This window comes from Brassica napus, chromosome A4 (genome assembly GCF_020379485.1).
Source record: "Brassica napus cultivar Da-Ae chromosome A4, Da-Ae, whole genome shotgun sequence".
Classification (NCBI taxonomy): domain Eukaryota; kingdom Viridiplantae; phylum Streptophyta; class Magnoliopsida; order Brassicales; family Brassicaceae; genus Brassica; species Brassica napus.
In genome coordinates, this window is record NC_063437.1 from 3,377,159 (window position 1) to 3,402,458 (window position 25,300).

A 25,300-nucleotide genomic window follows, 5' to 3' on the forward strand; every position below is an offset into this window, starting at 1 on the left:
TTAGGAAACATATAGTATAAGATTCCGAGATAAATGAATGTAACTCCCATCAAATCCATCAAATCCGACAAACCAAAGTACTCTCTTGGCTTTTAACAACAAGATAAATACTTGGTTCCAACCTAAACTTTAGTTTACTTTGGGGTAAGGAAAAAGCTAACCAAATCCCACCTGCACAGACTTGACGTTTACAAACGCCGTTTAGTATGTCATTGTGTAAACAAAAAGCAAGTGGGAAACCAACGAATCTCCGTGAATTAATAAACGGAAAGCAAACGATGCCCATTTATAGCTTTGGTCCACTCTTCCACCTATAGACAATTGAGTTTAAGCAGTGTCTTGTAATTAACCATCATACATGTCCATTCCACTTACGAAAAAGGAAAGTTTATCACTTAGTTTTCATCAACTTCTGAACTTACCTTTCATAGATTAGGCAATACCTTTTTATATAGTAAGTCTAGTGGGTCCTTTGCTTTTTCTTTTCTTTTCTCTTTCACTTCTCTCTTCTTCTTATTATAATCTCTTTGTCCTCTTCCCCAAATCTCTTCAACAAAATATCAAAAACTAAATAGAGAGAGGAAAAATGGCGAGAGGGAAGATCCAGATCAAGAGGATAGAGAACCAGACAAACCGACAAGTGACGTATTCCAAGAGAAGAAATGGTTTGTTCAAGAAAGCTCACGAGCTCACGGTTTTGTGTGACGCTAGGGTTTCGATTATCATGTTCTCTAGTTCCAACAAGCTTCATGAGTTTATCAGCCCTAACACCACGTAGAGAATATCTATCTTAAACACCACTCTTATATATATATATATATATATATATAAATATTTCTTTTCTTTTCTTATAGTTAACTACTTTTTAATTTGTGTGGTCTTGTTGGTTTATAGAACGAAGGAGATCATAGATCTGTACCAAACAGTTTCTGATGTTGATGTTTGGAGTGCTCACTATGAGGTTCTTTTCTTCTTCTTAGATCCTCTTATTCTTGTTCTTGATATGTGTTTCTTGATGGTTTGGTGAAATTGGTGAGTCTTTGTTGTAGAGAATGCAAGAAACCAAGAGGAAATTATTGGAGACAAATAGAAATCTTCGGACTCAGATTAAGTATTTGTTTCCTGTTCTCTTCTCCCATATCTCTCTCTTTAAACTTAAAAAATTACGAAATTACGAAATACTAACAAACTTTGGTTTATTAATTGTACACAGAGGCTAGGTGAGTGTTTAGACGAGCTTGATATTCAGGAGCTGCGTAGTCTTGAGGAAGAAATGGAAAACACTTTCAAACTCGTTCGCGAGCGCAAGGTATCATCATATTTTGCCCTTATCTAGGGTTTTAATTAACATCTTTTTCAGTTTCTGGTTTTCAATTTTTTGGAGTTAATTATAATCAGTAGACTTTTGTTGTATTAATTTGTACTAACAAGGCAAACATTTAGTTTACTGCTAGCGAATATATGTGAGATTTTTTTTTATTAATCGATATATATATGTTAATTGAACAGTTTAAATCACTTGGGAACCAAATCGAGACCACCAAGAAAAAGGTCACAACTTCTTTCTTCACTCACTTCTACAATTTATCATATTATTTGTCACAATTATTCCGTATCATCTGAATCTATGCACTATTAAAACTGTTGATAGTGTTTTTTTCCTATGACACTATATAATTAAACCTACCTGTCATTATTTGGGCACCCGACTTTTTCAAGCATAACTATGTAATCCGTTACTTCTAATAATTAGTAGCTCTTTTAGTGAAGTATTCAGTATCTTGTTTTGGAAACTGTCGGATTATAGTTAAGGTAATGGATAAAAGGACAAACCTAAGTGTAAATTATAGTGATGTCATAAAAGCTAAACGAAAGTAAAATGGATTAGACAAGGTAATGGATAAAAGGACAAACCAAGTGTAAATTATAGTGATGTCATGATAAAAGCTAAACGAAAGTAAAATGGATTAGACAGTTAAGAGTCTTAATCATTTCAGTCTCTTCACAGTTTCTCTTGTGGTTTCTTCAATTGCAGAACAAGAGTCAACAAGACATACAAAAGAATCTCATACATGAGCTGGTACCGTCTCTTGTTTCGCTCTTTTTGTTTTCCTTACAATTTTTAGGCACAACACAAGCATGTAACAATTAAAAGGATAAAAACGTGTGGAGATGGAGTTTGTCAAATAACAAGCATGTCATGTCACTTAGAGTAAACAATGTTGGATGTTGAATATGGCTTTTAATTCTCATTAATATCTTATAATCTCTTCGGTGAAACAGGAACTAAGAGCAGAAGATCCTCATTATGGACTAGTAGACAATGGAGGAGACTACGATTCAGTTCTTGGATATCAACTTCGCTTCCATCAGAACCATCACCACCATTACCCCAACCATGCCCTTCATGCAGCATCTGCCTCTGATATCATTACCTTCCACCTTCTTGAATAACTAAGGGTTTGAAGGTTGCTGGTGATGTCATTATCTATCTATTTAATAAAATAAATACTTAAAAGCGTAAGGCTGGTTCTACTGAAACCTTAAACGGTCATGTTTCTTAATTATGTATTTTCTTAAACCTTAAGAATTAAGGATTGTGTGATCAGTAGCTTGCTGCTTTAACTTCTTGTGGATTGAATGTGTTTCAACACTACGTATGATAATATATTTGACGGTTTCCTACTGATATCATCGTATGAAACCCTTCTCTTTGTCTAAGATTCCTTTGTCATTCTCTCTATATGCATGCTTGAGATTTAGCCTCCTTTATGTATTGCTTGCGTACCCAAAACTCAAGGGCAATTGTTTTATGGATACACATCCAGACATCCTCCAACTATAATCTGAAGCCTTTTATGATTCCCCTACTTGTATTATAAGTATATATAACTAGATGTTTTGTCCGCACATGCGGACTTAATCGTTTTACAAATATATATTAGTTTATATTTTATTAATTCAAAAATCAGCATGATAACTTATTATTTATGTTTTCAAAAACATTAAATCAAACATCAAATTATATATATATATATGACATAAATTTAAATAAAATATATATGTTTATTATTGTGCTGAAATTTTAAAAGAAAACATTCACATATTAAAAATATTTTAGTAAATATATTTATACAAATTTAGTTGATTAATATTTAATTATAAATTTTTATTTGTTATTTTTTAACTTTTATAATTGAAAAAACAAATTTTAAGATAACAACATAATATATAAGAATTATTTTATTTTTTTAAAAAATAATATTATTAATAAAAATTCGTTTTAATTATATTTATAACTGAAAAATATGTTTTAAGATAACAACACAATGTAAAAATTATCTTTTTTAAAAAAAATAATATTATTATAAATAAAAATTCATTTTGATTATATAGTTAATTATAGATAAATTCATTAAAGGTAGTATATATATTAATCGCTCTAACTTTTAACGTGAGAACTCCGTTGCTAAAAAAAATTTCGCAAATAATAGTATAGATTTGTATATTTTAAAAGTGAGACCATTCTACGAAAGACCATTCTAAAAAATGATACAATTTTGTAGTTTGGCTGTGCAATCTTTGAACTTCTACCTCTATTTAAGGTTCATTTACTTGTTTAAGTTTTTACTTCAACTTAAGTAGTTAACCGAATTAGTTAATAAGGTTGTAAAAAGAAGCCAAGAAAACAAAAGAAAAAGGAGAAAGAGGCCAAGACATTGATTTTTCAGAAGCAACGAGTAAAAGCCCTCAAATGAAATACTAGGCGATGAAGTTGGGCTTGTTTGATACTCAATTTAATGCATTTAATGATCTAAAATAAACCCAAAATTTCAAAATAGTAGTAGCACTTGAAAGTAAACCGAAAATAGACAATTATGGTTTATCTATATTATTAAAACTGAAGTACATTTGAGAGTTATTTGGAAACTTGAATAATAGTATAAATGAGAATTGTTTGGAAACATGGATAGTAGTATAAATGAGAATTGTTTGGAAACATGGATAGCAGTAGAAAATAATACTTGCTTATCTTAATTGATTTTTTAAAAGATTTTAATTATATTGTTAATCAATTCTAACCTTTCATCTATTATATTTACTAAATAAGTTAATATCATTTATTACAGAAGTACAAAACAAAATTTATTTGTTTTCAATTTTTATTTTATCTTTTACATTCATTTTTCTCAATTTTAATTATTTCTATACAAAATTCAAATCAAAATTATAATTTAAAATTAATTTATATAAATAATTGATTCAAATATAAATATATATATATATATTTTAAGAAAATTTACTAAAATATTTTCCAATAACCATTTAAAAAATATTTTCACTATATATAAGAAAAATACAATACATAACTTAATTAAAAACACCAACTTAAATTATGGTTTTTATATTTCATATTAAGTTTATAAATATAATATATGTGATTATTTATATGATGGTATGTATAAAATAATATTAATTATATGATTACTTATATTATGGTACATATAAAATATGATTAATTATATGATGACATATATATGATATATAATAGTGACATGAAAAACAAAACTTATTTGTTTTCAATTTTTTTATTTTATCTTTTACATTCATTTTCTCACTTTTTAACTATCTCATTAATTATATTTACTATAATATTTTGCCAGGATTATTTACATATTAACTATAATAATTCGACATATTTGAATGAAACCACTCTATTTGTGATAAGAATTCAAAATGGTTAACAATTTTTTTTATTTACTTATGTATCGGTTAGACATGGACATTCGGATAACTATTTAGCTACGAGTTATTTCTGTGGGTTATCATGCTTTTTGAGTTTTGAAACTAGACTTCATTTCGGTATTATAAATTTTCATGTGTGTTTCGAATCGGGTCCAGATGAATTCAGTCTTGATATATACAAACCTACAAATATCCAAAAACTAATGTATTTGACGCCGGTACGGATATTTGTATGAAAAGTAAGAATATTAACCGATTCAATTCGGGTATGTTGAATTCAAATTAAATTAAAAATAACCAAATAACCAAAAGTAATCATATTACTCTATTTGATTCAGGTTCGATCATGATGTATAGAAATCTGAAAGTACTTATGCAATTAATTATATTATGACACATATAAAATATATAATACTAATCATAAAAATAAAATATCGATTTATAAGAAAGTAAAAATTAACACCCGCACGGGCGTGCGGGTCAATCTCTAGTTTAGTTTAAAACCGTATATCTATAATATCTAAACCGTAACGAGCAATAACAAATATCGTTTTAACCGAAAAATAACCAAGAACCGGGACCGATAAACCGAAAATCAGCATCAAGTAAATGTGATATCGTCCGTCTCTGAGAAAGTGAGAAGAGAGCACGCACATCATCTCTTTTTGCTTTCATCATCTCCTTCATCACCAAGCCAACTCTCTCAAGGTACTCTCTCTCTCTCTTCCTTGCTCAATTCGTCTCCTCTTTTCATCGATTGCTTTGTCTCTAATACTCTCCTCCCGGAGCTCCGATCTTTAAATTGCGAGCATCCGATCATTTTCTCCGGTTCCGAATCGGAGATTATCAATACCATCAGTAACCTAGTCTCTCCGATTTAGCGATTCACTGTTAATCATCTTCGTGCTCGTGTGTGTGTGTGTGTGTGTTTTAGGGATTTGATTGTGATTCCATGTATGTTTAGGTATCGCAATCCAGATCTGATCGGTTGACTTGTACTCTAGAGAAATGAGTCAGCAGAAAGGATTGATTTACAGCTTCGTAGCCAAAGGAACCGTCGTTTTAGCGGAGCATACTCCTTACTCAGGAAACTTTAGCACCATTGCTGTTCAGTGTCTCCAGAAGCTTCCTAAGAATAGCAGCAAGTATACTTACTCTTGCGATGGCCACACCTTCAATTTCCTTGTCGAAAACAATGGTTTCGGTGAGATTTATTTATCTATTTATTCATTAGCCTTTCTATATTACATTCAGTGCTTGTTAGTTAGTTAGTTAGTTTGATGAGGTCTTTGATTGTGTGTATAATGTATGTAGTGTTTCTTGTGGTTGCTGATGAGTCCACTGGTAGAAGTGTTCCTTTCGTGTTCCTTGAACGGGTCAAGGAAGATTTCAAGAAGCGGTATGAGGCGAGTATAAAGAACGATGAGCCCCACCCTCTTGCTGATGATGATGAGGACGATGATTTGTTTGGGGATCGGTTTAGCATTGCGTACAATCTTGACAGGGAGTTCGGGTCTGTCTCTAACCATTGTTTTCATTGTTTCCATTGCGAGAGAGTTCTCAGTGTTTTTTTCCCTGTCAAACAGGCCTATACTTAAGGAGCATATGCAGTATTGTATGAGCCATCCTGAAGAGATGAGCAAACTTTCAAAGTTGAAGGCCCAAATTAATGATGTCAAGGGGATCATGATGGACAACATTGAGAAGGTACGATTTTGGAGACATGTAATTAACAGTTGCACACCACTCCTGTATTTTTGGCTTGATTTGATAGGAATTTTATCTGCAAGGTATAAACACATGGTTTTTACAGAAAATGAAAAAAAAAACATTGTAGAGAAGGATACTAAACAAGTCATCACTTCTAGAAGAGCTATTTGATATCAACAGACTGGTTTATTTTTTTCATGGTAGTTGTGCTGATAAAATTATCGAATGTTTTTCTTGCAACCGTTCGTCATTTGTCTATATTTTGTGGGGTATATTCTGTTCTGATTACTCTGTTATATCTCCATAGGCCAATTGATGTTTTGATCTGTGATGTGCTGAGTCTGTTAGTAATTAAGAAGTTGCATGCAGCTAACAAGTCTTGGACTGCTGTTATGCCTTTGGACCAGCTGAAAGTTTGTTAGACTAGGGAAAATGGTATTCTGTGATGGTCTATTATGAATGCGTATCTTTTAGCTCATCAGTATTAGCAATGAGTCATATAAACTGGGTAGGATTTATGCAATGGGGAAGTCTAGAATATGTGCTAAATGGGATCATTATAAATATAGTATGAACTGTGCTATGATTCAAGTCATGATATATCATCTGTCGTTTTTGCATTATGTATCGTGTTTCTACTTGCCTGAAGTTTGAGGTATAAACAAAGTAACTGCAATAATTGGTGATTAAATCCAGTTTTTTTAGTGTTGGAAAAAATTAGGCAAACTGGACCTAGGACCATTTAGTATAAACAAAATGAGAATTTGTCAGAGTATGCCAGTAGGTGCTGATTATGAGAAACGATGAGGCGATACAGCTCTTTTTGATGATTCTCTTGTTGATGATGTTTTCAGGTTCTGGACAGAGGAGAGAAAATCGAACTACTGGTTGACAAAACGGAGAACCTTCAGTTCCAAGCGGATAGCTTCCAGAGACAAGGGAGGCAGCTAAGAAGGAAGATGTGGATACAGAGCCTGCAGATGAAGCTGATGGTAGGAGGTGCTATTTTGTCTTTTATTCTCATCGTTTGGGTTGTTGCTTGTGGTGGTTTTAAATGCTCGTCATGATGTTTTGCTCTCGTTTGTTTCTGTTTGATCGTCACCACCTTGTTTTCACACGTAAAACGCATGCTCATGTTTGTACATGTTGGAACTTATAATAACATATCATGATCATCACTCCCACAAGCTTATCTATAATGCTATATATGCACACGCAAAAATAGATCAAGTTTCTGGTGTGTGCTTACTTTCAGCGATTCTTAAATTTAGTTCTTCGAAATTCCTGTCCTTATTATTCCCTTGTTTATACAGCTCAGGACTTCTTTTTTTGCATTTGCCTAAATTCATTAGAACAACTCTGTAGTTTGAGAAATAATAATACTAAAAATATCGACGTATCTTAAAATCAAAGGAATCCAAAAATACATTTAAATATGTCAAAAAGCAAGATAAGTGATTTAGATTAACTTTAAATGTGTGGAAGATGAAGCAAAGATCAAAAAGGGAAGCGTAAAGGCGAGTTAAGTAGGGGCAAAGATCACATGGGGCAGAACACAAAGTCATTCGCCATGGCCATGGTCCATGACACTTGTTTCTCGTTTGTGAAGCGGATAATGGAATCAAATTTTCTTTTCTTTTTTTCTGACATCGGAATCAAATTATTATTGTCTCCACATTCCTAGTCATATGAATATATTGGCCTCGTTTTTATCATATGATTGTGGATGGTCAAAATTGAGAACCAGAAAACTTTCATAAAGCAAACTGAGATAAGTAAAAGCTAATGCATCATGAATAAAAATATTCAATATATGAATAATAAAATTGATAAACATAACTATATAGGCACACAAACTAAAAGAACAAAAAAACCTACGTGAATTACAGATATCAAATTCATTATCCTGTAAATAAACTAGTGTTGTAAAAATCAGCGACAAAACGATTTTTCTACACTATTTTCTTTTTATATAAAAATCAGTTTGTGCGGCGCTTAGACATTTGCCTAAAACCACCTCCATCAGCAAACTCCACCAGTCTCGATTCCCAATGTGTATTTTTGATTATTTTATTTTATTTTCGTTTGATTTTAAAAAAAAAATAGTAGCCAAACCATTTGCGGGCCACCATGTGGTATGGAGTCCACGGAACAGTGTTGATACGGGTTTATAGTGAGGAGCTTTTCTGATACAAGTTCATAATAAAGGGCTTTATATATATATATATATTTTTTTTTTGGGAACTGTGTGAACTCCCCCTCCCCCCCCTCTTGATACTCCAATGCAGATGCTCTAACCACTAATCTCCTAAAAACATTACCCTCTAATAATCTTTTGAACACTGAATAAATACACTATAAACATTATATTAAAAATTAGACATTTTGTTTACTTGGCTAATGACAATGAGAAAAAACATTATTCTATCCCTTTCATATTAAATGTTGTTGTAAAGTAAAATGGATTTTCACTATGAAATAAGTGTCGTTTTAAAATTTTAATATAATTTTTATCATCAAATTTTTTATCTCACATGATTTTCAAGAAAAAATAAAATCAATAGAATTTTAATAGTTAAATAAGGACAAAACTGAATATTTAACAAAATTTTAATCGTGTCAGTATATTTGTTAAATGCATACATATAAGAGTGGGCGCAAGCCGAATACTTACTTTTTGTGTATACTTGATACTTGGCTTACCTTGAACGAGTAATGAATTTTTAGATTTGTACTGTACTTGACTTGTCGAAAATATGTACTTGTTATTTTGAGTATTTATCCCAAAATATGTTACTTGCAAGTCACTTGCAATTCATCATTTGTTTTTTGTGGACGATAGTCTGTTTCTCTTCAAGATGATCTCTCTTGGTGTCAAGTTTTCAAGAGATTTTCAACAAATATGAAAAAGCTACATGACAGGCTATAAATCTTGATCATCTCTTACGTTTGGGAAAAAAGTTGACTGCAATTTGAAAGAGCAGATTCAATCTAAGCTGAGGATTCTTTCAGAAGGAGGAGCAGGTACTTACTTAGGGCTCCCTGAATGTTTTAGTGGTTCAAAGGTTGAGTTACTTAACTATATTCGGGACAAGAGGAAGGGTAGAATGTCTGGATGGTATACTAGCTGGCAAGGAAATCATTTTGAAATCTGTAGCTCTAGCAATACCAATTCACGCGAAGTCAACAGTTAAGAATCTTACTTTGGCAATGGCTACTTTTTGGTGGAGCTCTCAAGAAGATAAAGGAAAAATTCATTGGATAAGCTGGGATAAACTTTGTGTTCCAAAAGAGCGTGGATGAATGGGTTTTAAAGATTTAGAAATCTTTAATCAAGCTCTTTTAGCCAAACAAACATGGAGAATCTTCTCTTTTTCATCTTCCCTTCTCAGCAGGTTTCTAATGAGCAGATATTTTCCTGCAAAGCCGTTCTTATTGGCAACTTTAGGCTCTAGACTTTCATTTGCTTGGAGGAGTATATATTACACGACAGAGATCTATTAACAAAAGGTCAGAGGCACATAGTTGGAGATGGTAAATCTCTCTCGGTATGGTCTACTCCTTGGTTGGTAGATGGAGACATGATGCGTATTCCACTTATGAAGAACATACTGGTTATTTAAATCTAAGAGATAGTGATCTTCTTCTGGCTAATTCTCATCACTGGAATATCAGATTATTGAATGATCTTTTCTATCCTCAAGATATAGAGATTATTTTCAATATAAAACCAGTTGTTTCCTCACCAGATTTCTTCATTTGGAATCATACCCGATACGGAAAATACGTAGTTCGATCTGGATATTGGGTAGCTGAAAGGGTTGCCAACAAGGAAGCTTTTGCTGTGGGAGGAAGTGTCGTCTTTAAATGGTCTTATAGACATTATATGGTCGATTGAAACAGCTCCAAAAATCAAAATTTTCCTATGGAAAGTAGTCAGTGGAGCAATTCTAGTTGCTGACAATCTCCTAGACAGAGGTATGAAAATAGATATTCGTTGTCAGATCTGTGGATTAGAGGATGAATCTCTTAATCATGTTCTCTTCATTTGCACCATTGCTAGACAAACTTGGGCAAATAGTAACTTTCCTCATCCTCCTGATGGGTTTAATCCTTCTTCGGTCTATTCCAACATCTCTTATGTTTTAAAGACCAGAAACAATCATCTCATCCCTGAACATATCAGAAGAAGTGGACCTTGGCTCATTTGGTCTATATGGAAAAATTGAAACTCCTTTTTATTTGAAGGAAAAATGGTTCTAGGTTCCTCTTTCATTAGAGCTATCTATAAAGAAGATGATCATTGATTCATGATTAATATACTGCTGAAAAACAATAAAAAGCCATTGATCTGGAGAAACAAAATGATTATTTTTGGCTGGAAACCTCCACCAACATCTTGGCTTAAATGTGATATAAGATCAGCTTGGGATAAAGATAAACATCAAAGTGGAGCCTTTTGGATTATCCGAAACAGCAATGGTAAAGTTCTTATGCATGGTAGGAGATCTTTTGTTGGAATCTCTAGTAAGCTTGAAGCATCTTTTGAAAGTTGGAGTTGGGTTTTAGAGAGTATGAAGAATCTCCATCTTAATGCTATCATTTTTGCTAGTGATGACAATGATATCTTAGCTACTATCTCCAAACCTTCAGCTTTGCCTTCTCTCAAATTTTATTCCTCCCAACTTTTAGCCTGCCTTAGTGAAATTGTCGATTGGAAGGCTCATCTTCAGGACCATCACAATATTCTTGGTGAAAAGCTCATTGCTAAAAGTGTGGTTTTGGAAGATCTTTATCAATCATATATTGTTGTTCGTTTTTCCTCTTGGCTTAGCCACTTTTTTGTTTAGTATGTAGATCCCTGATCAACTTTTGTAATCCTTTTCTTCTAGTAGAATTTATAGTGTTAAAAAAAAAGATTACTTTTTTACTTGCAAGTACTTATGAATTATTTGGATTTATTTTCAAGTTTTTAGAAATTACTTGCAAGATAATATTCTATCAAAGAAGGTTATGAAAATTTGTTTAGTTTATTCGACTTAGGAAAAAACCATAAGTGTTATGTCAAATAAAATATTTGTACTTATTATAAAAAAAGAAGAAGGACCAAAAGACATAAACATTTTGATATTGATATGAAAGTATTGTTTACTCTTTTCAACAAAGAAATATCCTTTTCAAGATTTTTATTTTTATATTGTAAAAACAAATAACAAATAATATCAAAGCGATTCACTAATTTTTTTTGTAGTACTTGTTACTTGTATTGTACTTGTAAATAACAAAATTCAACGATTTGATATTTGAATTGATAATGACGGGTATTTAAAAATTGAGGCGTGTGTGGATCGAGTAACTGAGTATGGCCCTGTTCGTTAGTGGAACGCTGCGACTGAATTCAGCGACCAGAAATTGTTCATGATTTAATGCTTCGCTAATCACTTGACCGAGAAAAGGAGACGCAGCGACATAAATTATCAAAGCTCTACGGTGCTTCCGGTGACGCCATAAAAACCAGCGTTGCTATTTTTCTTTTCATTCTCTCCTCAGCGACATAAAACAGAAATTTCTTTCACTTCTTCTTCTCTCCTTTCCTTTAAATTCTCTCTCTTTCCTTGTTAATTCTGATCGCTGGTCGCTCCCGCTGCGATCTCACACCGAACAGGGCCTATAAGGTAAATAATGAGTATTTTGTGTCCAGCCCTACATACATGATGATGAGCTATTTTTAGCTGCATATCTCAACATCAATTACAGAGGATCCCACAAAAATGATAATTAGATACTATATTCCACTTTAGAATTAATTACGAAGATCTCTTTATCCATTATAAAAGGGAAAATTCGTTGGCACTAACGTAATTGTCGTCTAGTCACGACGACCTTGACTGTAGATCCCTCAAAGTCCCAAATAGTCAGTAAATCCAAATCTCAAATAAAATGTAATTAAATTAAATTAAATTAAATTATGATGAACACTAATGTTTCCTAAGCTTTTATCTTCTTCTCAACAAATCTCATCTTCTCTTCTCACTCCGATCGCTTGCTTGCAGCTCACTCCATCCTCCTCCTCATCTCCTCTCCCTTAGATTCTACAATTCCTTTCATACGACAGAGAAAATGGGAAACTGCTTCCCCAATTCCTCTACCAAATCCAAGTCTGAGATCTCTCCGGCGACGGCGAAACCTACCTCCGCCGTCACCGTGAAACTCTCCGGACCGCCGAACAGCCTCGCAACTTCTTACCTCCGCTTCGCTCTCCTCCACAAGAAAGTCCACCTCCGCTTCGTCCCCTCAGAGGACGAGAAGCCGACAATCCACGTCGGAGCAGAGACGGTGTCGGGATCTCAGGAGGTTCTGCTCCGTTACATCGAGGACAAGTTCCCCGAGCCGAGGCTAATGCTCTGGAAGTTCAACCTGGAAGGCTTCGACGAGGCGACGCCGCCGATAGTGAAGACGATTTGGCTTCAGCACAGGAGCATGCTGTGGCATATGGAGAGGATGGTGAGGTGGTCGGAGGATCTAGCGGCACGTGGAGGGAGGAGAGCCGTTGATCCGTCGGTGGGGACGCCGAAGATGGAGATTAGGAAGTTTGCGAAGAGCTATAGTCAGTTGCATGAGATTATGGTTGAGCATGCTCAGATGGAAGAGAGGATTCTTTTTCCTGTTCTTGAATCTGTTGATCGAGGTAATTAAGAGATTTTAGGGTTTTTGATTTTGGGTGTGACCGGTAACCATCGTAGGAACAATAAAAACGGATAGGAAAGTAATGAATATGAATAATTAATTATAATTGTTTAAAGGTTTGTTTTTTATTTTTTTGTTAGGGAAGTGTAAAAGTGCGAATGAAGAACATGGGAGAGAGTTACCGATGATGAATGGGATCAAAGAATATATTAAATCGATTGGGGTGATGATGGACTCTGGGGTCTGTTCTGAGGAACTCTTTAGTCTTGCTTCTCGTTTCAAATCATTACAGGTAACAGAACAGTAACAAATCTTGTGTTCTTGTAATGAAGTGAGAGCAACATTGTTGATACTTATGAGGTTGTTGTTGTTTTAAATAGATGATGTGTAAGGCACATTTTGAAGAGGAAGAGAAAGATTTGCTACCGATGGTGGAAGCTGCGGAGATGGGGAAAGGTAAGCAGAAGAAGTTGATGAATCAAAGCTTGGAGCTTATGAGAGGGACTCACTCTAACGTCTGTGATTTTCTACTCCAAGGTCTTACTCCTCAGGAAGCTATGCAGTATCTTGACTTGCTCATGAATTTTGCTGATCCTAACTTTATCTCATCTTTTATCTGCCAACAAGACATTGCTGGCTGATTTTTTTTTTTCTTCTGGCTCAAATTGTGAAAAACTGTTATTGTTCGGTGAAGTGAGTTTGGTGTAAATATAGACAGATTATCCATCAGGCTGCTTAGGGGAAGTCATGACTACACATGTTACTATTCAACAACGTTAATTTGATTTTAATCCTGTTCATTGCTAAGAGCTGAAACTGATTGATGAATCTTGTCTGTTTAAAGAGATTGGTTGTCGGTTACTCAAAAGAGTAAAGCTTTTTCTTATTAGGTCCTGTACTCTCAAGACTTGATCACCGAGAAAACAAAAGGTAACACAAAAAAGTAGAAGAGAAAGAAACTTACTACAACAGAGCTGAAACAGCAGATGAAAAAGCCAAGTCAAAAAGCGTATTTACACGATTCAGACACTACAAAACCAAATTCGGCGGCCACAAACATTAGACCGGTCGTATTGGCAAAACTAAACGACTCGATGTCTAATCCATCCTCCAATCGTTAATTTTCTCCTTTTAAGTTAAACTAATTTCTTCTTTTATGACAACAAATGGAGGAGGGAAAAAGAGAGAGTGAATGCAACCTCTTATCTGTTTGGAAGGTCAAAAACTGTTTGTTTTCCTGAATCGAGCTGAATCAAATATGTACACAAATTTTTGGTTTTGGCTATTGCCCGTTAAGCTTCGCTAAGAAGTGGCTAAGATTGTACTCTTCTGTGTACTGTGATTGATCCCACAGTTCCTCTAAGTTACCTAGAATTGACTTTATTCCTTTTCCTGTTCCAGCAGTCTGGCCATTATCCTCTGATCCCTTCTTCAAAGACGCACCACCCTACAAGAAAGACCCAATTATTGAGGATTCATCTAGAAACTTGCAATCAAAATAAAATTTATACCTTTTTAGAAGTTTCAGCTGAAGCAAATAAATCTAGCAACTGATCAGTGTTCATTGTCTTCATACTAGCATTCTCAGCATTGATCACCTTCTCAATGTAACTTTTAACTCGGTGCAAAGCTTGTAATCATCTATATGGGAGTTGTCGAGTAGCTGCTCCAAAAATTTGGCGTCTTCTGCATTGCTGGATAGATCTTTGCTTAACCCAACAGGAGGGGGAACCCCACGTGCTAACGGAAGCAAAGGTACAAGGGCAGCAAAGCTACGTGTCACGATCTTTGCTCATGCTGACAACAGCCTAATAAAGACGTATGATAACTAAGTGTCGATATTAGAAGGAGCTCCTAAAGATCATAGTTGTGCATATAGCACTATGCAACAACTTTCTCCAGCCGTGCACAAACTTGTGATAGACATTGGAGATTGGACAACCAAAGAACACATCAAACTGGTGATAAAAACTTTAAATTCACCACTAAATTCAAGATTTGTAGTGCAGGATATGACAAATATTAGCTCCGTATGTCACAACGAGTCCACTGAGCACATTGGGCAGAATATTAGGTCTACAAAAAATTCTACTTCGAAAGAGAAAGGCATAACAAATAGCTAACTTCCACAGACACTGTCAGTTCTTTTCCCAAGAGTATAACAATCAACCAAAGCCCTATATCTCTGTAATCAGATGCCCTAACCATACAAAAGTAAACCCAAATCTTTTATACTAGGTAACCCAATATCCTTATGCATGAAGATAATCAATTCCGTAACGAAGTCGTATCCTATTAATTATCGAAAATAAAGAAAACTCTATACCTTTCTCAAAAGAGAGCTCAGGTCCTGAGCATGAGACTTTGCAATGTCTCCGATCTGCCTGGCTGCAGTAAGCCGAGTGGTTTGTGTTGAACCAGCTAAGAAGAAAATAATAATCAAGGACAACATATATATATAATTAGGATGCGAAGGCAATACAACGAGAAATACATTATCAAAACGAAGAAACGTCACAAGAGTACTGTCCAAGGATACTGTCCAACAATGTAAGGAGACGACTGAGTCGCGAAGATTGTTGTTGCTGCTGTGCCATGATGGCCACAGTGAAGAAGAAGAAGAAGACGATGACAACACACTTTGCGATAACTAACCCTACGATACACACACTGCGTATAAATAAATCAATCGATAAGTTATTCTATTTGCTCGGGATAGCCATTTGTCATCGTCGTCCTCGTGTGATTTTTCTAGGGAAAATTCGAGGAAGAAGAGAAAGGAAACAAATTAGGGTTAGTGTTGTTACCAGGTTAGGCTGCGAGGTATTCAAGAGAAGAGAATGCTTGTGCTGATATATAATGCTGGTTGGTTGGTTTCCTTCTTCTTCCTCCTCTGTTCTTTTAGCACCCGAACCAGAAAAAAATTGCAGAATACAAAAAAAACAAATCGGGGAAAACACGTTCCTTTTTCGTCCGTTGGGAATAAAACCGTTTTTTTTTTCTCAGTAACTATGCCAAAATTAATGAACTAAAAAATAATAACATAAAATTCGAAAATTACCAACTATTCACTATGTTTCAAAATATTACATATTTTAGATTTTTCGCACATTTTAATAAAATACATAAAATTTATATTTATTTTTGTGATTTTCTTTTTTTTTTTATAATTTTAAACCAATAAAAATCCAATAAATGCAATTAAGCTTTTTGAAGTTTGCGATTTGTTAATAAAATATGCACTAAAATTTCAAAAATAATCTTTTTGAAACAAAATTTTTCTCTAGAATATGTAATTTTATAAAACGGAGAGAGTATGTTGATGCTTGATGACGGCATCTTTAAGTTGAGTTTAGTGTTTTGATTATTTAAAATTAGATCTTGAAAAAATACTCTTTAAGTTTCATTTCAATAATCGTTTTTAATTTATACACACAGATTAATAATATATTTAATTTTGTATATTTTTAATATAGAAACATCATTACATATACATCTAATCATATTTCAACCAATAGAAAAATATATATGAAGCTAAATTAATAAATTTTATTTAAAATTCTAAAACAACATCTATTTTATAACAAAAAAAATTCTCTACAAAAATAATTAATTTAAAGCGGGGGGAGTATACGAAGAAGGTGATCAATCTATATTAAGTTAAACACATCTAACTTAATATATTGTTTTTTTAACTAACTTAATATATTGTTTTGTTTTTGAACTAACTTAATATATTGTTCTAATGATTTCGAATGATTCAGTTTTCTTTATAATCTACTTGAGGACATTTTCAATATCATATGCCATGTTGCTCCTCCCTTTCGATGTGTCTATGTTTCTTGAGCCTCGTCATTAAGTGCTGCTCGCTCAGTATATATATGGCTCTCATCTTTCCAGTTCGGGTTAGTGTTTTCTCATGTTAATGTTTCCTCTGGTTTTGGTATGATATCTTCAGGTTCAGTGTCGTTTGTTGCTTGTGCATGGTCTTGGGCTCTTGGCTATGTAGCGTCCACTCCCATAGGCCATAGATGTTTTTTTTTTTCATTTTTTAAGTGCTTAAACCAAGAGCTCTTGGTCTAGTGATAATAGAACACCAGTTGGAGTGCCGCTCTGGGTTCGAGTCGCCTTGACCACCTTCCCGTCTATAACCGTGCGTTCCCGGATAGAAGGTTTCGTAGGAATTAGTCTGGGCTTACATTTTGCGGTTTTACTAACATATGATCTGTTTTTTATTTTATTAAAAAAAAATATTTGTCAAGGAAAAGCATAGTAAAAATATATTTCGTCTTCGTTTCACCAATTCCTCTAGTGACAATCATTTGGATAATAAAAAAACAACAAGTTATGACTAATAAAAACCCTAGTCTTATGAATATAATAAGAAAAACAACAAGTTATGGCTAAACGTATAGATCAACTCTTGTTTTTATATCACCAGCAATGTTTTTTTAATATAGTTTTTAGAAACCTGTCGTGGTATATAATGAAGTCTTGTTACATTAAGTCAAAATCCCAGAGAAGTGTTCTAAGGGGAGAAAGCAAAGAACAGAGCAAAACATATCTAGCTTGTGAAAAACGATGGATAGGCTTGATGGACCACCACGTCTCATACTAGTTGCTGATCTCGACTGCACGTTGGTATGTTCCTGATTCATCTCAAAATACTTCTGGTTTCAACAATCATTTTTAAAATCATATATATACATTATCATTTACTGTATATGCCTCAAATGCGTAGGTTGATCACGATGATCCTGAAAACACACATCTCCTAAGATTTAACGCGCTATGGGAAGCTCACTATCGCCATGACTCATTGCTTGTTTACTCCACCGGAAGGTCTATGCGTTCTTACTTGAGCCTAAGGAACAAGAAACCGTTGCTGACTCCGGACATCGCCATAACTTCTGTCGGTTCTGAGATTGCATACTGTGGCGAGTCGATAGTGTTTGATGATGTTTGGGTGGCTCGTTTGAGTGAAATGTGGAACAGAGACATTGTCGTCGAGGAAACTTCTAAGTTCTCTCAACTTGAGCCACAGGTATATACTACAATGTGTTGCCGTGTGAGTATTTGATATAATAGTCCTTGCTGCGTTGACTTTGACTTTCTGTTTAAGGTGAAGAGAAGCATCTTTTTAACATTACAATGTGTTTGGTCTGTTGGCAAAGATAGTTGTGTAGAAGCATTAACAGGGCCGAGCACATCAGAATGAAACATTCACATTGCTCTCAAATTCTAAAGAGATATTATACATATCATATTCTCCAAACTGTTGAATTTTTTTATATTAAGATTAACATAAAAATGTTTATGGTCCACTAAATCTCAGAACCGACCATGAGCATTAACCAATTTTGTTAGGATATATTATATAGTTAATTTAGACAGTTGTTATGGTCTCTATATTATCTAAGGGTTTCTGAATTGGAATAAAGGCATATGTATAGATGAAGCTGATTGGGTGTAGTCCACCATACATATATGGAAAGTTCCTATTTTTAGTATATAACGTTAGATCTTGATGCCAGCTTCAGAGTTTTGCTTTGCTCTTTGGACACCCTGATTTGAATTTCTATGTTGTATCTCTTGCTGAATCTGTTTTATAGCCAAAGAGGAGTCAAGAGCAGCACAAAGTGAGTTTTTATGTGGAAAGAGAACATGCTGTGGAAATAATGAAGGTTCTCCCAGGGATACTAATGGAGCGTGGGGTGAGACTTTTCTTTGTACCCCTCATGTGAATTTTAATGGTTATTCTTGTCATAGATTGTTCCTTTTGGTGCCGATGATGGTGAAATTCTGTATAGGTTGATGTGAAGATGGTTTATAGCAACGACTACGCTTTCGATGTTTTACCAGGAGGGTCTGGCAAAGGAGGGGCTCTGACTTATCTACTTGAAAAGTTGGAGAATGAGGGGGAGCAATCTTCTAACATACTTGTTTGTGGTGACTCTGGAAACGATGCTGAGCTTTTCAACATTTCTCAAGCATATGGTGTAATGGTTAGTTTCCTACTATTTTTTTTTTAAGTTGGAACATACTTGGTTGCTCTCTTGTAGTTGTGATGATGTTTTACTGTTTAAGGTTAGCAATTCACACAAAGAACTATTGCAATGGCATGAAGAAAATGCAAAGGACAACCCAAATATAATCCTTGCGTCCGAGAGATGTGCAGCTGGCATCATAGAAGCCTTGCAAAGGTTTAATTTGGGACCAAGCGTCTCTCCAAGAGATGTTTTGGATGCTGAACGTTTCTACAAGGAGATTTTGGATCCTGCTCATGAGGTGGTTCAGTTTTATTTGTTGTGCGAGAAATGGCGATGTGGGGAGGTGGAGAAGTCTGATAATTACTTGCAGAACTTGAAATTACTCTCTGTAAGATTGCTTCTTCGTTCTTAGAAATGCTTCAACAATGTATTCATTTTGACAATTTAAGTGTTCAAATCAATAATATGAAGATTTCCCCCTTGCATGTATTGTATATTAATTGGCTTAGTTGTTGTGCTTTTGCAATGTTTCAGAGTCCACTTGGTATGTTTGTACATCCGTCTGGAGTGGAGAAATCGATACATGAATGGATAGATGATTTGGAAAATTTACATGGAGAAGGCAAGGAAAAGCAGTTTCACATTTGGTTGGATAAAGTTTCGTCTTCTCGAATCAGCTCAGACACATGGATTGTAAAATTTGACAAGCATGAGTTATCTGGTAAGAAACTAGATCTTTAAGTTACCATTTCAATAATTTCTCTTAAGATATAGGACCAACCCTTTGAGTCAAGTAAACTTCAAACCTTAATCCTTGTTGGCTTTGCCAAATTACCAATCACCCTTGTCATATTATATTCATTTCTTCTTTTTTTAATGTCCTGCTAAGTAAGACCGAAAACATTAGAACATGGAAGCAAACTTCTAAAACAAGCAAATCAACGTCTTTTCAATTATCTTCAAGAAACAAAAATCAAACAAATCCTTAACACATTCCTACAAATCTACTACTATTAGTTGACTTGTAATAAACACATCAAGAACAGTTAGATGAGCCTAGTTTGACTAGTGTTTGCTAAATCATTTCCTCACTCAGACTAGGCTCATCTAACTGTTCTTGATGTGTTTATTACAAGTCAACTAATAGTAGTAGATTTGTAGGAATGTGTTAAGGATTTGTTTGATTTTTGTTTCTTGAAGATAATTGAAAAGACGTTGATTTGCTTGTTTTAGAAGTTTGCTTCCATGTTCTAATGTTTTCGGTCTTACTTGTTTTTGGTTGTATTCAGAGGGAAAAGTACGGTCTTGTTCCACAAGAGTCTTACTGAGTTGTCAGGTAAACCTTGATTCATGGTCCTTTTTAAGTTTCCAAACAAATTAGTAGACTAAATACTGAAAAACTGAAAATGAGGTTTAAATTTGAAAAGGATGAAAAGCAAAATCTGACGTGGATGCACATCCACCAATCTTGGTTAGATGATTCCTGCTCAGATGATCAAGAAACATGGATTTTCTGAATCCGTACTGTGACATATTAAGATGATACCTGTTTGGTACAGAAGCTAACCAAAAGAGCATAGTGTTTGTGTTATGTATTGGCTTCATGAATACTCTTTTGCATATCTTGAAAAGTATAAATAAGGAAGACTGTGCATTAATTGGTACGTCTTTGGATCACAATTGGTTTGTTTAGGACCCTTTAGGTCTCTACAACAAAACCATACACTTCTTTGGTTTATGTAGATAACTCTTGGTTTGCTTATTTTTCATTTTTTTTGTCTTCGTCCACTTCAAGAAAGAACTGGTTTGTTCCTTTTCTGGTTTACATGATTTGTTTTGTGCTATATCGGTTTGGTTTGGTTTTCTTAACCACAACGCGATTACTCGCGAATCCCGCCTCGGATACTGTAATTCTAAAAAGGATATGATGGAGATAAGAAAAGACGCAAGTCACGGAACATGATTCAAAGCATTAAGTCTTGTCTTAACTACTAATTACCACACTTTCCGTAATTAACGCCTTTTCACTTTATCCATCTTTCTCCTTGCTACCATCTTTATAGTATTTGTTCTTACTCCAAGCTCACTCACACTAGCTCAGTCAGTTTCCTCCAAATGGCTACCTTACACACTCGAGTCTTCTTCCTCATTTCTATACTCATACTTAGCAAGAAAGCATCGTCGCAGCTTGATGAGCTATGGCTGGTCGGTGACGATGATGATGATCCACTCAGGGCGTTGCAGACAAGGCATGAAAGAAGAGAGGAGAAATGCGATTACTCACTGGGGAAATGGAGCTACGACGAAACGTACCCGCTCTATGACTCAAACTGTCCGTACCTGAGCTCTGCGCTAAGTTGCCAGAGAAATGGAAGGCCTGACTCTTATTACCAAAAATGGAGATGGGTCCCTAAGTCTTGCTCACTTTCAAGGCACACAACCACACTATACTCTCTATTTTTCTTTTAACCAGTTTAGAGGCTACTATCCAGTTTAACCAACCCTATATTTTTAAGAGTTTGGGGGTGTGCATTTGATCTCTGCTCTGTTCAACTAATTAGTCTTTAGCCCAATTGAACCTTTTTTTAAATTGGACTAGGTTTGCCTATAGACAAAAATACCAATTGACAGATATACTAGTATCTATAAGAAAACTCAGTATAATTATTATGTTGGCTCCAAATAGTAACTACATGGGACTAAATGGTATATATATAGAAAATAGATTAATGTTTTCATTTCTCTACATTGTAGTAAACTAAGGTTAAGATATTATAAATTTGTGTTCAAATTTTTTGAAAATAAGGTTAAGATATTATGTTCTAGTGATTTACTTCTTAGCTAGTTTTCCAAACATAGTTTTTAACCACAATTTGCAACTTTAGGTTATAATATTGCTCTAAATAGTAAGTGCATGAGGACTAATGGTAAAAGATGATTATAATACAAATAGAAAATAGATGAATGTTTTCATTTATCTACAATTTAATAACCTAATGTTAAGCTATTATGAAATTGTGTTTAAAAATTGGAAATAAGGTTAAGATATTATGACTTAGTGATTTACTTCTCAGCTAGTTTTTCAAACAGATTTTTTTAACCACAACTTTTGTTCTTACAATCACTCTAATTATGAATGTGAGGTTTAGGTTTGACGCATTGAAATTTCTGGGGAAAATGAGGCAAAAAAGAATAATGCTGGTAGGAGATTCAATAATGAGGAACCAGTGGGAATCTCTTGTCTGTTTAGTACAGTCTGTGCTTCCCACTCATCGTAAGAAGCTCACTTACAATGGTCCTACAATGTCTTTCCGTTCTCTGGTAACAATCATGTCCCTTTTTTTTTTTAACACAAATCTCTTTTTGGATCACATTTACATAATTGGTTAGTACAAACAACTAATAAGTTTGGTTACTTAAAGGACTTTGAGACATCAATTGAGTTCTGTTGGGCTCCTCTGCTTGTGGAACTCAAGAAAGGAAGTGACCGTGAAAGAGTGTTACATTTGGACTCAATAGAAGACAATGCTAGATATTGGCGAGGTGTTGATGTTCTTGTGTTCGATTCTGCTCACTGGTGGACTCACTCTCAGAAGCGGAGTTCGTAAGCCATCAACAAAACCTTTATCAGCTTTGGTTTAGATGCAACTGATTAAATATATAACATTAAAGTTTTGACAATAACAAAAGTTATGGATGATTTTAGGTGGGACTATTACAAAGATGGGAACAAGCTTTACAAAGCTATGAACCCAATGGTTGCTTATGAGAGAGGACTAACCACATGGGCTGAATGGGTTGAAATTAATCTTGATCCATCCAAAACCAAAGTCATTTTCCGCACAAGCTCACCAAGGTCTACTACTTCTCTTTCTAATCTCATAACATTAAATACATGAAAGCAAAGTTTGATCATGTACACAAAAAAACTGTATCTTTGGCAGAGAGAGTGGTCAAAAGTGCTATAACCAGAAACACCCATTGCCTTCTTCTAGCGAACCACACGTTCCTCAACAATCGAGAGTGTTGAAAAAAGTGCTTATGAAAATGAAATACAGAGTGTATTTGCATGACATCACAACAATGTCGGCGTACAGGAGAGACGGGCATCCATCTGTGTTTAAGAGAGCAATGGGCGAGGAAGAGAAGCACCATCGTTTCGCTGGACCTTTGCCAGATTGTAGTCACTGGTGCTTGCCTGGTGTCCCAGATATCTGGAATGAGATGCTTTCTTCAATTATCTTAACCAAAGCTGCATGAGTTATGTGTTTGATTTACTCATGGTGGTGCTTGCATTAGTTATGAGTCTGTTTTTGGAAAGGGAAGTCAGTGGTTTACTATATATAAGTATACCCATTCCAAACTAAGAACCTAATAATTAATCAAAGACAAGCAGCTCAAATGCCTTTAAGCATGTGATGATAACAAATACTTGAACTTGGCATGTTGCAGCAATAGATGATAATAATAGTGCACCCTTTGCATTTCCCTCTGGCAATTTATGCATCAGTACAATCACTATGGTTTACTGAATTTGAAAAACTCGAGTATGGTTAACCGTCACACAAAACGTTATTTATCCATTTGTTTTGCCACTAAATGCATATTAAGGTCCGTTTATAGCACAACTAGTGGTATTCCGGCGCTACGCGCCGGGTCCGTATGTTTTTTTTTTACATGAAATTACAATTTATTTTATAGTTTCAGTAAAGAGAATATGTTCAAAAATATGAAAATGAAAATATGTTTTAAGAAAATTGTATTTTTTTGATCCATTTGATACTGGTTAGTACCGTAGTGTATTATTTTGTTTTGAAGTTGTTTAATTCAAAGTGGAATAGCATGAGTGGTTGTGACTTATGACTAAGGTTATTTGTTTATTTTTGTTGTATTTTATGTTATACTGATTGTGATATAAGTTATTAGATGTGGTTTCAATTGTGTTGTTTTTGTCAGGGTGGTTTTTTTGAGGCGTGAACTGTAGGGATTGTTTTGTGTTTTGTTTTTTTTTTTTTTTGTAAAAAGGCATGTGTTTTGTTTATTTGTTGTCTTGCTTGTAAAATTTTAAGTGGTTTCAGGAAAATAGAACCCGTATCTGACTGCACACAAGACATATCATCATCGTTACCAAGTTCGGGCATCTTAGGCAAGTCAAAAAACAGAGCCTGCATGATATGTAATGACCAAAAAGTTTGGTTAATTTAGACGTTGCTTGTTAAGGATTTTTTTTTTTTTATGTGGTCTAGACAGTGACTGTTTTAAGTCTGGGTATATGTTTATAAAGGAGACGTTCAACTGAAGAATTTAAATAAGCTGGTAATAAGCTGGAGTTAATTCTCCGGAAACAGGCAAATAACAATTTAATTTGTGTCCTGAAAGCTCGGGCTGCAGCTGTTTTCCTTGAATCCTTTTTTTTGTCACAGCTAGAAGTTTGAATGTGATGCTCCTTTTCGTAGCTTTTCGAGCGAAAGTTCGATCGATGTTATCTATGACTTGTTGACAAAGTATTAGATTTTTAAGTAGGAGTGGAGTAATCTAAATCGTAAGTGGTTAAGTGATTGTGGGCAAACCTTTTATTATTGGAAGGATGAATCCACAGAAATAGAGGCTGATGAATAATTGGAAAGCACTTTATCGTAGTTGCAATCATAGCTGGTTGTTCTTAGATAACGCAAGTCCATGTTGTCTGTTTTTTATTTATGATTTTATTCAAAAGAGGCTGCAGAAGATTCAAAGTTTTGTTTTCACGATTTTTGTAATTGTATAATATATGTTTTAAAAAGTACGACATACAGAAATATATTTCTTCAAAAAAAAAACATACATAGAAATATATAATTAACCATTTGCATGTGGCATTTTCTCATTTTCTACTTGAAGATGAGAGAAAATATTGTCAACAACAAAAAGGAAAATATGCAGATAATCATGAAAGAGGAATGAACTCGTTAACTTCAACTGCAGAGTGTGTGGAACTATGTTTAGGAGAAAGACCAAAGAACCTACTGTGGGGTTCAGAATATCTAGGAAATGTAGTTACTCGGATGCAGAAACATGAAAAGATAAAAGTATGAAGTGCAAAATAGTTGTGACACTAAATCAGCTCGCTCTTACTGCCGGTGTAGAACACCTAGTCTTTGGGGCGCTTCATAGGGCTGCGACCTTTT

General features: G+C 34.4%; 6 protein-coding genes across 8 annotated transcripts; 5 read left to right on the forward strand and 1 right to left on the reverse strand.

The window, feature by feature from the left end:
* The first annotated feature begins 586 nt into the window (after window positions 1-586).
* Window positions 587-2,454, forward strand: LOC106449291 (floral homeotic protein APETALA 3-like). The gene is made up of 7 exons (NM_001316008.1): window positions 587-774; window positions 895-961; window positions 1,050-1,111; window positions 1,210-1,309; window positions 1,510-1,551; window positions 2,036-2,080; window positions 2,284-2,454. The coding sequence occupies exons 1-7, from the start codon at window positions 587-589 to the stop codon at window positions 2,452-2,454; spliced, it is 675 nt and encodes a 224-aa protein (NP_001302937.1).
* A 2,834-nt stretch (window positions 2,455-5,288) lies between these two features.
* Window positions 5,289-7,640, forward strand: LOC106445459 (vesicle-associated membrane protein 727). 2 transcript variants are annotated; one of them, XM_013887025.3, is made up of 5 exons: window positions 5,289-5,454; window positions 5,711-5,950; window positions 6,061-6,259; window positions 6,333-6,453; window positions 7,311-7,640. In XM_013887025.3, exons 2-5 carry the CDS (start codon window positions 5,755-5,757, stop codon window positions 7,521-7,523), a joined length of 729 nt encoding a protein of 242 aa, XP_013742479.1. In that variant the 5' UTR covers window positions 5,289-5,454; window positions 5,711-5,754; the 3' UTR covers window positions 7,524-7,640. The 2 variants fall into 2 exon arrangements, with proteins under 2 accessions (XP_013742479.1, XP_022573696.1); XM_022717975.2 differs by lacking the exon at window positions 5,289-5,454 and adding an exon at window positions 5,482-5,604.
* A 4,677-nt stretch (window positions 7,641-12,317) lies between these two features.
* LOC106449290 lies at window positions 12,318-13,950 on the forward strand. Its single transcript, XM_013891066.3, has 3 exons — window positions 12,318-13,144; window positions 13,284-13,435; window positions 13,524-13,950. The coding sequence occupies exons 1-3, from the start codon at window positions 12,577-12,579 to the stop codon at window positions 13,782-13,784; spliced, it is 981 nt and encodes a 326-aa protein (XP_013746520.2). The 5' UTR covers window positions 12,318-12,576; the 3' UTR covers window positions 13,785-13,950.
* A 153-nt stretch (window positions 13,951-14,103) lies between these two features.
* Window positions 14,104-16,060, reverse strand: LOC106449289 (TATA-binding protein-associated factor BTAF1-like). 2 transcript variants are annotated; one of them, XR_002664126.2, is made up of 5 exons: window positions 15,951-16,060; window positions 15,683-15,813; window positions 15,470-15,564; window positions 14,655-14,951; window positions 14,104-14,590 (listed from the first exon to the last, which is right to left on the reverse strand). XR_002664126.2 is itself a non-coding variant. In XM_013891065.3 (2 exons), the coding sequence occupies exons 1-2, from the start codon at window positions 14,715-14,717 to the stop codon at window positions 14,426-14,428; spliced, it is 228 nt and encodes a 75-aa protein (XP_013746519.1). In that variant the 5' UTR covers window positions 14,718-15,461; the 3' UTR covers window positions 14,104-14,425. The 2 variants fall into 2 exon arrangements, 1 of the variants encoding a protein (XP_013746519.1); XM_013891065.3 differs by lacking the exons at window positions 15,470-15,564; window positions 15,683-15,813; window positions 15,951-16,060 and having other exon boundaries at window positions 14,655-15,461.
* Window positions 16,061-17,724: 1,664 nt separating this feature from the next.
* Window positions 17,725-21,146, forward strand: LOC106449288 (probable sucrose-phosphatase 3a). The gene is made up of 4 exons (XM_048778906.1): window positions 17,725-17,784; window positions 17,885-18,187; window positions 18,756-18,857; window positions 18,954-21,146. Exons 1-4 carry the CDS (start codon window positions 17,725-17,727, stop codon window positions 19,173-19,175), a joined length of 687 nt encoding a protein of 228 aa, XP_048634863.1. The 3' UTR covers window positions 19,176-21,146.
* A 51-nt stretch (window positions 21,147-21,197) lies between these two features.
* Window positions 21,198-23,547, forward strand: LOC106445458 (protein trichome birefringence-like 36). The gene is made up of 5 exons (XM_013887024.3): window positions 21,198-21,565; window positions 22,283-22,454; window positions 22,556-22,737; window positions 22,840-22,989; window positions 23,078-23,547. Exons 1-5 carry the CDS (start codon window positions 21,249-21,251, stop codon window positions 23,391-23,393), a joined length of 1,137 nt encoding a protein of 378 aa, XP_013742478.2. The 5' UTR covers window positions 21,198-21,248; the 3' UTR covers window positions 23,394-23,547.
* The last annotated feature ends 1,753 nt before the right edge of the window (window positions 23,548-25,300 follow it).

Bases quoted from the DNA above. Each gene is read 5' to 3' on its own strand.
- LOC106445459 (XM_013887025.3), top strand. From the start codon at position 5,755: ATGAGTCAGCAGAAAGGATTGATTTACAGCTTCGTAGCCAAAGGAACC. The intron at 5,951-6,060 runs GTGAGATTTATT...TAATGTATGTAG, and splicing joins TGTCGAAAACAATGGTTTCG to TGTTTCTTGTGGTTGCTGAT. The intron at 6,260-6,332 runs GTCTGTCTCTAA...CCTGTCAAACAG, and splicing joins AATCTTGACAGGGAGTTCGG to GCCTATACTTAAGGAGCATA.
- LOC106445458 (XM_013887024.3), top strand. From the start codon at position 21,249: ATGGCTACCTTACACACTCGAGTCTTCTTCCTCATTTCTATACTCATA. The intron at 22,738-22,839 runs GTAAGCCATCAA...GGATGATTTTAG, and splicing joins CACTCTCAGAAGCGGAGTTC to GTGGGACTATTACAAAGATG. The intron at 22,990-23,077 runs GTCTACTACTTC...TATCTTTGGCAG, and splicing joins TTCCGCACAAGCTCACCAAG to AGAGAGTGGTCAAAAGTGCT.
- LOC106449289 (XM_013891065.3), bottom strand. From the start codon at position 14,717: ATGAAGACAATGAACACTGATCAGTTGCTAGATTTATTTGCTTCAGCT. The intron at 14,591-14,654 runs GTATAAATTTTA...TCTTTCTTGTAG, and splicing joins CAGCTGAAACTTCTAAAAAG to GGTGGTGCGTCTTTGAAGAA.
- LOC106449290 (XM_013891066.3), top strand. From the start codon at position 12,577: ATGGGAAACTGCTTCCCCAATTCCTCTACCAAATCCAAGTCTGAGATC. The intron at 13,145-13,283 runs GTAATTAAGAGA...TTTTTTTGTTAG, and splicing joins TCTTGAATCTGTTGATCGAG to GGAAGTGTAAAAGTGCGAAT. The intron at 13,436-13,523 runs GTAACAGAACAG...TGTTTTAAATAG, and splicing joins CTCGTTTCAAATCATTACAG to ATGATGTGTAAGGCACATTT.
- LOC106449288 (XM_048778906.1), top strand. From the start codon at position 17,725: ATGGATAGGCTTGATGGACCACCACGTCTCATACTAGTTGCTGATCTC. The intron at 17,785-17,884 runs GTATGTTCCTGA...TCAAATGCGTAG, and splicing joins CTGATCTCGACTGCACGTTG to GTTGATCACGATGATCCTGA. The intron at 18,188-18,755 runs GTATATACTACA...TCTGTTTTATAG, and splicing joins TCTCTCAACTTGAGCCACAG to CCAAAGAGGAGTCAAGAGCA.
- LOC106449291 (NM_001316008.1), top strand. From the start codon at position 587: ATGGCGAGAGGGAAGATCCAGATCAAGAGGATAGAGAACCAGACAAAC. The intron at 775-894 runs GTAGAGAATATC...GTTGGTTTATAG, and splicing joins TTTATCAGCCCTAACACCAC to AACGAAGGAGATCATAGATC. The intron at 1,552-2,035 runs GTCACAACTTCT...CTTCAATTGCAG, and splicing joins TCGAGACCACCAAGAAAAAG to AACAAGAGTCAACAAGACAT.